At 43.5% G+C, this 11,963-nt stretch overlaps 1 protein-coding gene across 1 annotated transcript; it reads left to right on the forward strand.

Annotated features, from left to right (window-relative positions):
- Positions 1-805: 805 nt before the first annotated feature.
- Positions 806-9,572, forward strand: GORASP1 (golgi reassembly stacking protein 1). Its single transcript, XM_030943750.1, has 9 exons — positions 806-1,029; positions 2,910-2,990; positions 3,990-4,193; positions 4,858-4,944; positions 5,275-5,405; positions 5,954-6,095; positions 6,579-6,723; positions 7,018-7,173; positions 7,448-9,572. Exons 1-9 carry the CDS (start codon positions 967-969, stop codon positions 7,729-7,731), a joined length of 1,293 nt encoding a protein of 430 aa, XP_030799610.1. The 5' UTR covers positions 806-966; the 3' UTR covers positions 7,732-9,572.
- The last annotated feature ends 2,391 nt before the right edge of the window (positions 9,573-11,963 follow it).

The raw sequence follows: 11,963 nt of genomic DNA on the forward strand, positions 1-11,963 counted from the left end.
AGAATTAAGCCTTAAAAACACTAACCGATTGCATATTCATACATCTCATACATGATGCATAAATTCCATTCAAACACAGGATTCTGTCTGGTCAGTGTCAGCTTCTTCCTCTGCATCCTAACAGCGCCTTCGAGGTGGAAAGAAGTTCCTTTCTTCCGATAATGGAGCAATAAATTCTTTTTCTCTGAAAGATTCAGGTGTCCTGTGGCTGCTATCTCAGTGCAAGTCCTTTAAAAAAACCTATCCTATATAGCATAGTTTCTATTTTAACATTTTTTATAACCTAAAACTATATTTAACACACTTACTTAAAAGAATTAACACAGCATTACTTTCTAACACAACACATATAATATTCATTTTAATATTTGTGAAAAGCCAATCATAAAATACACATTTTTCACAGGAGGAATTTCTTCACAGAGAGGGTTGATGAGACATTGGAAGGGGCTGCCCAGGGAGGTGGTGGAGACACCGTGCCTGGAGATGCTTGAGGGAACATTGATGTGCCACGGGCTGTCCCCACAGTGGTGTTCATTGATAGGTTGGATTCAGTGATCTCAGAGTTTTTCCCCAACCTAAAAAATTCCGTAATTCCGCGATTTTGTCATTCTGGGACTCCAGCACAGGCCACGCCCTTCGATACAGGCCACGCCCCTCAACATAGGCCACGCCTCTAGGCACAGACCACGCCCTCCGTGGATAGCCACGCCCCCTTCCCCGCCCCCCGCAGCAACGCCTCGCTTCTCCCGCCCCGGCCCCGTCGCTAGGGGGCGTTCCCCGCCGATCACGCGCCAGGGCGCGGAGTCGAGCCGCGTTCCCGCATCGCTCCGCCGTGTCCCGGCGCTGCGCTCGGCGCTCTGTTGCTCGGGCCTGCGGGAGCGGCGTGAGGGCGATGCTGGGGGCCGCGGCCGCCTGAGGGCCGGCTCCGCTCGGGTCCGGCGGAGCGGTGCCGGGGCAGCCGCCATGGGGCTGGGCTCCAGCTCCGAGGGCCCCGGCGGCGGCGCCGAGGGATTCCACGTGCACGGGGTGAGGCAGCCGTGGGGAGACGGAGGGGAGGGAGGGAGGGGGGCCGCGAGGGGCGGCGGGCGCTGGGGCGGCTCCGGCCGGGTCGCGCTGCCACACCCGGGCCGCCCCGGCTCCCGCTGTTGGCTCCGTCCCGGAGCTGCCACGGCGGCAGGGGCGGGGCGGCCGCGCCGCTGCCGGTGCCTGCGGGGGCTGCAGCGAGCTCGGGGCCGCGACCTGGCGGGACTTGGGTGCCGAGCAGCCCGGAGGAGCCTGTGGGGCTGCTCTCGGGGAACTTGGAGTAGCTCAGGAGTAGAACAGCGTTTCTTCCCTCCCTGTTCCCCTCCTTTTCTCCTGGCTCCCCTCCCCGTTCCCCTTCTCTTTCTGCTCCCCTTTATCTCTCCCTGGTCTCTCTGCTCTCCTTCTCTCTCCCTATTCCCCTTCTTCCCTCCTTTCCCTGCTCTCTTCTCTGTGGATCTCTACAGCATCACGTTAGGGAGTCAATTCCCCCTCCAGGGTGTTTTCCCCCGTGGCTGCCTCTCCCAGATGCAAGTTTGTTGTAACTCCTCTCTTTAGCAGATGTCTGCATGTACAGAGGTATAAGTGCATATCTGGAAGTTTAAGGATGGGCAGATAGCAGCTGTTTGCATGAGTTATCGTTTCTTTTAGTGGGTATTTTCCTTCCCTGGAATAAGAATGGGAGCGTTGTTGCCACGTGCTCTTTCCACTTCATCTGCATTCTGTGTTTCTCAGCATCTGTATAAAGCTGCCTGCTTGCTTTTGATGCAGTCCAGGGCTGTGATAAAAGTTAATATATCTACTACAGCTGTGGTTACAGTGCTCAGTCTTAACTGTTTAAAAATAAAGCATGATTTTTATTCTTATTTTTGCTTTAGAAGCTTTTACTGAAGTAACTATGCTATTAAATAAATTTTTATAACTTTTATAGACAGTTTTGCCAGCAAAAGCCCCAATACCAATACAACTTTATCTATTAAAAAAAGTAAATACATATATATTGCATTTTGGTAACATCAGACCAAATAGAAGATGTAACTTTCCTAGCAATGAACTTCCCAGTTTAGATCATGCCTGGGTTTTAATTTTGTGCTTAAATTGTGAGGTGGCCCTCAGGAGTCAAATATATGTCAGGTTAAGAGCTGCTGAGTTAACAAAAAGTGAAGTCAAGAGCAAACTGTCAGTAGGTTTGCAGTGATTCCTGAACCCCATCTTGCTTTGTCAGTGCACCTTGAAGTGGGTGGATTTAATGTAACTGCAAACTTTTTGTGGGGTTTTTCCTGGTATGAATGTGTTTTATGAGTTTTCTCTCTAGTGATGGCATCTCTTCTATGACAGCTTTGGTTCTAATGAAACCAAGATGTCCCAAATCTTATTAGGAATCTTTTGTAAGTGGTGGCAGTTTTCTGGACCAGAACTCGTGGGCAGGTGTGTGCTTATGTAAATATTCCTGTTCCAGTGGGCTGGAAATGTGGGAACCCAGCTGTCACTTGTGTTCATGGAAAAATGGCTCTGATGTAAGTGGGGACTCTCACAGTGCTCAGGTTGTTAGAGCCACAGGAGAAAACCCTGCAGCAGCACACTTGAAAACCAAGCCTTTCTCCAAAGTATTCAGTATTTAATAATTCTAGGTTGTGAACTCTGAATTACAATATTTATGTCTTATATGGGGTACAAAACCTGCTTTTTACAGCTTGATTTGGATATCTGTTCATAGTTATATAAAAGTAAGAGCCTAATTATGCACTGCTGCTTGAGGGTGATCATTTGGTGCCTTATCTCTGGCTCAGCTCAAAAGTAAATATTGAATCAAGTGTAAAGATTAACACTTTCCCTTATGTAACTGGAGGTCAGTGTAGAATAACAATAAAATCTGTGTTCTGCAGGTTCAGGAGAACTCCCCAGCCCAACAAGGAGGACTGGAACCTTTCTTTGATTTCATCATTGCCATAGGACACACGAGGCTTGTAAGTCTCAGATGATTTTGTTTTCCACCTCACATGCACTGTAGTGATGATGAAAGGTAAAAGCCAGAACTGTCACAAGCAGAGAAACTTTTCACATTGGACATTAAAAGTAAAGGAAAACTTGCAGAGGTTCAAAGTCTCTTTGGCTAGCCCCAAGTTTGAAGGAAAGGTTCTGTTCATGCCTTTACTCACCTTTACTTCTTAGCAGCTTAACACAATGTTTTTGTTATTGCTCATTTGTACATATTTTCTACCACAAGGTGAATACTGAACTGGTGAGTCAACAGTCAGAGCTCAACATTTGTTTAAACAAACTTGTTTCAGCACTTGATAAAACATGGAAAAGAATCAGTGTGTCTACTTATACTTCTGAGACCAAGAGCACAGTTCCTGTGTGTTGAGTTATGAGAGAAGAGTTGAGTTTTGGTTTGATGGGGTTTTCTTGGGTTTGGTTGGGGTTTTGTCAGAGCTGTGCCTTGTATGCTCCACCATAACCACATTCAAGCTGAATTCATTAAGTTTGTCTTGGTTTTATGAGAGGAGATGTCTTTTTTGGAAGTGATCATTATAAGGGTAGATTTTGAGGAAGATCATTTAACCTTCTAACATGACAGAAATGAAGCTATTTTTTCACAGTCAGTTTGCAGTGACTTTGGAGGGCTGTTGAAGAGGGCTGGGGCTCAGAGACATGAAGTGAAATGTTGCTGCTCATTGTTAGACTACAGCTGGCATCTGAGACTGCTGGTATTATTTAATAGCAGTTGTGAAGGACAGGAATGCCAGTGATGAAATGGAATAACAGGAAGTACTTCTGTAAAAGGATGTGTGTTGACATTACTGACTGCCTTCTAGTAAAAGAAAATTGAACTGGAAATTGCTGGGATTGTTTGTGAACCACAGAGCCTAAACTTTTATAGTTTTGGCTCTTTGTATTCAAATTATGCCAAAGATGTTACAGGTGCAACTGGAAATAATGTTAATCCTGCATCTGCTTTACAGAACAAGGAGAACAATATGTTGAAAGACCTGCTGAAGGCAAATGCTGAGAAAGCAGTGAAGCTGGAGGTGTACAACATCAAAACGATGAAAATCCGAGAGGTGGAGGTGATCCCCAGTAACATGTGGGGAGGCCAAGGCCTCCTTGGAGCCAGCGTGAGGTTCTGCAGCTTCCAGGGAGCCAACGAGCACGTCTGGCACGTTCTGGTGAGCAGCAGTGCTTGCCTGGCTCCTTACTGTCTGTGCAGCCTTGTTGTACTGTGTGATTTTAGCAGTAATGTGAAGTACAGTGGTACAGCCAGAGGAAGGGAACACAGTCTTGAAGGTTTGTCTGAGCTGTTTGAGTAGGGACAAGGAGTGGGTGGCTGTCAGGGCTCCCAGTGACAAAAATAACTCCATCCCAAGCAGACCAAACTGTATAGGTGGGAAGTTTTTTTCCTTTTATGTTGAAGAATCAATGGCAAAAGTAAAAGGATTCTGGCCTGACTGGAGTCTCTGTGTTGCCTAATTCACTGAAGTCATATTAATGTTACAAAAAGCACCACAAATTTTATTTTAAAATTAGGAGGAAGAGCTGAAAGAGTAGAACTGAATAGGAAAGAATGTTTATGTTTCTGGTTGTTTAAGCAAATGCAATTTCTCAGCATCTTCAGAGGATGTAATTTTAAATTGTTAAGATTTTCTTACTCATTGTGTTGTACATTTTTCTTAGCATGTTTTATAGGATGTTGCAGGTAGATGTAGATTATCTGAGAACTTTTTTAGCCAGTTAACAAATTGTTCTTTCCTTCCTTGCTCTGGGAGTTAGTTGTTTTTGATCTTGCTAGTTGATCCTGCTGGGGTGCAGATGACTCGTGTCATTCTTTCACAGGACGTGGAGCCTTCGTCTCCTGCAGCTCTGGCTGGTCTCCAGCCTTACACTGACTACGTTGTTGGATCTGATCAGATTCTGCAGGAGGTAAGGTGCACGTTCCTTCCAGCAGGCACTGGTTGTCTTTGTGCCTGCCAAGTGTTGATTGTTTTGTATAAATCTCATCAAACACATCGGGGTGGCAATGAGGGATTTTGGAAGGTGGATGTTTATGACAGAAGCTTTATTATTAAGGTAAACATTATCTTTCTTTTAATCTGACAATAAAAAGAATTTGCCACTAAAGATCAAACTACATTGGTAGTTTTTCTATCTCTGGGTGTTTAATATCTCACATTAAGTAAATAACTATAGAAAATGTTGACTTGCACATATGGGTTTGTTAACTACTATTTTTTATCTTTTATTTTTTCCTAGTCAGAGGATTTCTTTTCCCTGATTGAATCCCACGAGGGGAAGCCTCTGAAGCTGATGGTTTATAACACTGAGGCAGATTCCATCCGAGAGGTAGTTGTGACTCCCAATGGAGCTTGGGGTGGAGAAGGAAGGTACTGATCTCTCTTGATAACTGGTTTTACACTTGCTTTAAATGAGCTCCTGTTAGGAGTATTACTGCTATCAGTTATTGGTGTTTCCAAGTTAAGCCTTGTTTCCTCACACTTGTCACCCAAAACTGTTAATCTTTACATTAAAAAAAAAACCAAAAACAGCTTAGAGCTAGGAATTGGGCACATTCAGGATCTAATCCTGCTCAAGTTGAATCAAATGGCAGAACTCCTGTCTTGAGTTCCTCATTAGCAGATTCATTATCTGCAATCTCATAGTCAAAACATTCAGCTAAAGCAAGAACAAAACCCACATCAGGTCAGATTAAATTTTTTGTAAAGATATAAAATAGTTCAGTGAAAGCTAAGCTGTGCATGTCTCAAAGCTGATTGCAGACTGCTCCTTGAGTACTCTTAAGTGGAAATTCTTGCAGGTAGGTATTTCCTACTATAGATAAGACACAAACTATTCTTGTTTAAAAAAGTCAAAGTTTAAAATATTAGCTTTGTTAAGAGCACCTTTTTGTGTATTGATTTTTTCTCTTGTACAGTTTAGGATGTGGTATTGGATATGGCTATTTGCACAGAATTCCAACACAGTCCACAACATCAAAGAAAAAGCCAGAAAGCAAATCAGCTTCACCCTCACCAGAAGCTGGAACTCCTCTGCCATCCACTAATGGTTACACAGAGGTAGGAAAAAAATAAATTCCAATCCCTGCCACATTCTCTGGAGTTTCAAAATTTTCTGCTGTGTGGGACAGTGGTAATACAGAATGTTTGAGAGTAGCATTCAATTTTGCTTGAATGGATGGTTGGCTGAAGGAAAGGGAGAGCAGGTCCCAGATCACCAGTGGCAGCTGATATAAATTCTTGCCAGATATTTTCTCCCTATTTTCAAGTCTTGCATCCTATACTGTGCCAGTCACTGAGGATCATGTTAAAACACCTACTTCACTAGGAGAAAGATACACCTCCAGGAACCAAGTTCTGAGAACAGACTGGCTTTAAAAGGCTGAGCTGGAACATGTCCTGAGTGGTGTTTGTCTTTCAGTTTCAGCATCACAGCTTCTCTCTGAAGTGGTGCATGTGGAGACAGGCAGGATGCTTTCATGGGAGGGTTGCTGAAGCTTCTGATGTAAAACAATGTTTTTACTGCTTGCTGTCTCATTCCAGACTCCATTGTTGGCACCTACCTCTCAGAATGACAGCTCTGAAGCAGTTATGAACTTGGATCATTCCACAGAGCAGGCAATGAGTGGTTACTCACCAGAAAGCTCCCTTTCTCCTCCTCCCCCTCTCCAGAGAGTTATGGATCCAGGTATGTTTTCTTGCGTGCTTTTTTTCACCAATTCTTTAGAGTACATCTAAATAAATTAATACGGTCTTAAACTAGCTAGAGATTTAAATTCAGAACTGTGAGCACTGGTGGTGGTTTTCCTTGAGGTTTTTGACTTCCCTGGATTTCAGAGCTGTAGAATTTAAGTACCATGTAAGTTAAATTTATTTGCATTTAGTAGGAAGGGGACTTCACTGACTTCAGTCTGGATTGAACATGTCCTTTTGAATCTAGAATTTTGTGTTGCATCTAACTAATAATTGCTTTCTCCTTCAGGATTTCTAGATATGTCTGGAATATCAGTTTCTGAGTTCACAAGCTTAACAGAAGTGTCCAACCTGTCCTCATCTGCCTCCTTCAACATGCCAGCAGCAGGGGCTCCTGTTGGCTCTGAAACATTAATGCCAAAGAGTGAAGCCTCTGCTTATTTTGGTAAGTGCAGTCAAAATTTCCTTTGGGTCTTATTTCTGGAACGGCACCAACTCATGCTCACTTAACATCATCACAGTTTTTGGAAACAGGCAGATTTTAATAAAAATCAGCAAAAATGGGATGGAAAAAGAAATCAGGTTTAGAAATGGAAAAATTGAATGTGCTTTTCCTTAAGTTTATAGCATGTGGGTCTCTTTCTTTAAATGAAAATGCTGAGGCACTGTCTGTTAGCCTGCTATGTTTTGTGTTTTTACCAACTCTCTCGATTTCCCAGAAAATGCCTCAGCTTTGGACCCTGAAGGTTTAACCCCATATCCTGAAGGATCAGGCAAGCAGCCCACACTGGATGACCTCCTGCCTTCAATTCCATCCCTACCTTCTCTTGATCTTCCTCATGACATTTCTTCAAAAACAACACTGGGAACTGATGCTGATAACCAGGAGTCCAAGGTGCTTGTGAACAGCATGGAGAGCTCGTTACCCACTGCTCCAGAGACACCAGAGCGTGAAGCAGCAAGTGAGCAGAAAGGAGAAGCAGCTGCACAAGATCCTGAGTGAAATGGATCCTGCTGCTGTTTACAGACTGCTGAATGCTGCACTGCTACAGCCTGGAATATTTTTCTGATTTTGAAAGAATTACAGTTGCTCTATTTTGTTAGTGTAGACAATACTAGACAAGAAATCACATGAAGTACATAGCCTGTTGTCTTTTCCAATCACTGTTTAGTGGACTGATCTATGTTCAGAATTTGAATGCTGTCCAAAATCACCCAAATCAATAGGAAAATTGATGCAGAAGCAAGTTGGACACTGGCAGAATGTCAAGTTCATGAATTCACATTTGCCTAAAAGTGCTCCTGAATGTATTTACAAAGGCACTGTGCCTGAAGAGTGACACTTAGTGATGACTTTTATCAGTATGTTTGATGGCATTAAAAAAAATATTTATAGTTTTGATTTGTTAGAAAGCTTTTCTAATGGTACATTTTGGTTAGACTGTTCTTGTGACTTGCAAGGCATTTCTTACACTAAGATACTTTTACTTACTGCTCTAGTACTCTTACTAGACCCTTCTTTTTCTTGGTTTAATTCCCTTCTCTGCAACAGTCCTTTGTGTACATTTATCCCTACCTGGGCAGGAAGAAATACAATGGGATTTGAAATTGCAGCCTCAAATGGGACAAAGCCATGGTGGTGGCTCCTGTCATTCACTTCTGCTCTTGAGTGGACCAGGTGGGGGCCATGCAGTTAAATAAACAGTGAGGGGGGAATGATGGTGCTTACTTGAAATAAATTGATGATGATTTTAAAATAGGGATGATGAATCTTTTTGGTGAAGATTGAATGTCTTGGCTCCTGTAGTGACCAAGAAATAGCTTTCCTTTGTGCTTTTCTATTTACTCATTACTATTTTTATACAAATTATTTTAAGTTTAAAACAGGGCTGTTGTGCAGCACCAGCAATTGGTTTTTGTAGCATTTTTTTGTTTGCATTTGTCTCCACTTCTGAATGTAAGGGCAAGCATGACATAGACAATGGAAGACATGGATGGTTTTATAATCCTCAGGGCAGTGATTTATCATGGAATTTCAAAGCTTCTGATAGGCAATAATAGAGCTTCTGCAGTGAAAACCCTTTGTAAATGAAGAGAAAGGGGTACAAGGCTGGTGTGTGTTTAGGCTAGAAACTAAAGTACACTTATTTAGCACAATATTGCCTGACTTCCTTTGCCCTGGCTCCTGCTCTGTTTCTGCTCTGTCAGTAAGTGACGCTGGTGCTGATGTAGGGGGGACTCAGGGTCCCACAGGTTTGCCTGTGACAGCTCAGCTTCAGCCAAAGAGTGCAGGCAAAGTCACAGCACATGAGGGCTTCAGATGAGTCCACCCTGACAAAAAAATCTCTCCCTGATCTGTTGTTAGTCTGAAATACTGCAAGCACAATAGTTCTGAACAGGATTGTCAAAGTACCTGTTGCTTTAAAGAATGTATTGAGCTCTAACTAAAGGCAGTAGAATTGACAGTGGATTCTAGCCTGCTAACGGGTCTGTTAATTATGGGCCAGTTTTATTTCCTATGTTGCTAAAATAAATTTCCTATTTTGTTCCCCCAGCTGACTGTTACAAGGGTGAACAGCCAAACACTAAAAATAAATGTAATTTAAACTATTCTAAGGTTTGTTTGATCTTGGAGCCTGATGCCTGAAGATACCTAGGTGGTGTTTTATTCATGTTGTTTATTTAGGACTGTTTCTAGTCCTTTACCTTTCTCAAAAACGGCCATGAGATGGTAATAGCTTATTTAAATGACTCTACCATGAACACCTTTTAGAGATCTAAGAGCAGGGAATGTCAAAGCTCATGCTAGATTTCAAATGCCACCATAATAAATGGGTTAAACTTCCTTTAGTCTGTGTCCAGCCTCTGTCTGTTATGTTAACTGGCTCTGGGAAGGGGTTTGGAAAACCAAGTAGTTAAACCTTGAGCCAGAGAATGTTGTGTTCTCCAAACCTGAAACCTGATCATTCAAATGCTAAATGAGGTGAAGAGTTGGACCTCCTCATCAAATTTCTTTCCTCTTGGACACTCCCTCACAGCTGCAGCCCAGCAAGTGGAGAGTACTCCTGTTTGTGGGAGCAAAGTGAGAAAAGTGACTGGAATTTTAGTTTCAAAATAAAATAAAAAGAATGGGAGAAGCACCTGAGGGTGGCTGGATTTAGAGCCAATACCAAACAGCCACTCAGGCTGCTGCTCCCAAAGATCTGTTTCCAGGTAAGCAGGAGCTGGATGTGACCTTTCTCCCACTCTGTGAACTTTGAGAGCTCTTCTGCAGACACAAGAAGGATTATCTGGGCAGCATCAGGAGAAGGGTAGAACAAAGGCAGGAGGAGAAGGAGGTCACCTCAGATGTTACAGCAGCAGGGTGGTTTGTATGGCTAGACACAACAGGATGATCTGCCAGACCTGAGCTGCTCCCTAGAATTACCAGTTGAGCCTGAGGACACAGGCCTGGCAGACATTAAATCCACAGAGGCTCCCAGCAGCTGAAGCATTAGAGTGAGGATTAGGCAAAGCCCATCTCCCCTGAGCCCTGCTCCTGCCAATGCCACAGCACCCGGGGATGATGAGGCTGAGCCAGGAGCAGCCCTCTGAGCCACAGGATTTCCTCCCACCCAGGTGCTCAAACCTCTGCTCAACAAAGGCCACAAAAAGCCGGCCAAGCCCTGCCCCAGCTGAGGCTAACCTGATCCATGGGAACTTTGCATACAGCATAACTCCATACTAGGATTGACTGTAAACCCCCAAGATCACGATAAGGAAATAGAGATAAACATGCAAATCCCATTCTTAACAGCAATATGGATGCTGAACCTGAATGAATGTATGTGGATGTGTTTATTGTCTTTGGGTTGAGCACCTACTAGAACTATTTTAACACCAAATTCAGGCATTGATGATTTAATTTTCCCTCTTAAACTTTCAAAGCAGGTCTGACAATCTACTGAAGCTCCTGCTGTACTCTCTAGGCTCTGTGCAGAGGCTGCTCAGCCACACTTGGCTGCACTTCCCTGAGCTGTAACTCAGAAATGCTGCAGGAAAATGGATCTGTGCAATGCTGAGCACAGATCACACCACTCACACATACTGGTGGGACTCATGCACTTCCACATGCATTCTCCATCTTCCCCCAAAACTGAGCAAGGATTTTCCCCTCCAAGCAGTAACACAAGAACAGGCTCTTAAGAGAAAATAGCTACAGGTTACTCATTGCATTGATTAGCATGTTCCATTTCCTGGGCACTGCCACACAACCTCCTTCTTGGCTTTTGCCTAAAGCAAACACAACTGGCATTGCTTTTGCTGTAGCAGAATTTCAACTGTTTGCTCAAAGTTACATTTCTAAGCTACAATATGTAATTATTACACATGTAATTAATATGTAATTAAGCATTCAGAGTCCCCCGAAAAAGACATTTAGAATAATGTCACAATATCCTCAGAGAGAGAGCAGACATGTCTCACCCAGGCTCTAGTCAGCACCTCTGCTCTGCATGGTGTTTGCACAGCTCTGGACAGAAAAACCTCCACTGTAGTACAGGGAGCTCCTTCAATCAATCACTTTCCTGTTAAGTGTGTGTGTGCTCCCAGCAGCTCTGTCATCCAGCTGGGAAGTGACTTTTCCTGGCTCTGTTCAGGAGCCAGCACCACATTCACAGTGTAAGAGCATGTGCTTAAAGATTGATTCTAAATGTCAAATGCAATAAATTTCTAGGGATAAAGTTTGAATGAAACAGGACCTCTGTGAAAGGAAAAATCATACCTTGGTGTAATGTCTCTATACCAGTAACTGCCCTGCCAGTCCCTAGCTGCCCCTCTCCTGGGGAATACATGGACAATCCAACTAATAAATCCCAAGACCAAGAGGTAGAACTACACTAAGGTCCCTTCCAACCCAAACCATTTATGATTCTGTAATAAACTCATCCAGTTCCAACCCCCTGCCATGGGCAGGGACACCTTCCACTAGAACAGGATGCTCAGAGCCCCATCCAGCCTGGCCTAGAACACTTCCACGGAAGGGGAGTCCACCACCTTTCTGCCTAGACCTTATTTTGAATATTTTTTTTGTGTTCCTTAAAGTTATGGTAAATCCTTCAAGCAGTTCTTCTCATCCTAAAATGATACTTACACTCCACCTACAAGTTTTGAGCCAAGCTTTCCTGTTCTCAGCCCCAGCCCATCTAAAGAGAATAAAAAATTACCTGTCACACAAAATTTAAATGCTTTTCTGGG

Source organism: Camarhynchus parvulus, chromosome 2, assembly GCF_901933205.1.
Source record: "Camarhynchus parvulus chromosome 2, STF_HiC, whole genome shotgun sequence".
In the NCBI taxonomy this organism is placed as follows: Eukaryota; Metazoa; Chordata; class Aves; order Passeriformes; family Thraupidae; genus Camarhynchus; species Camarhynchus parvulus.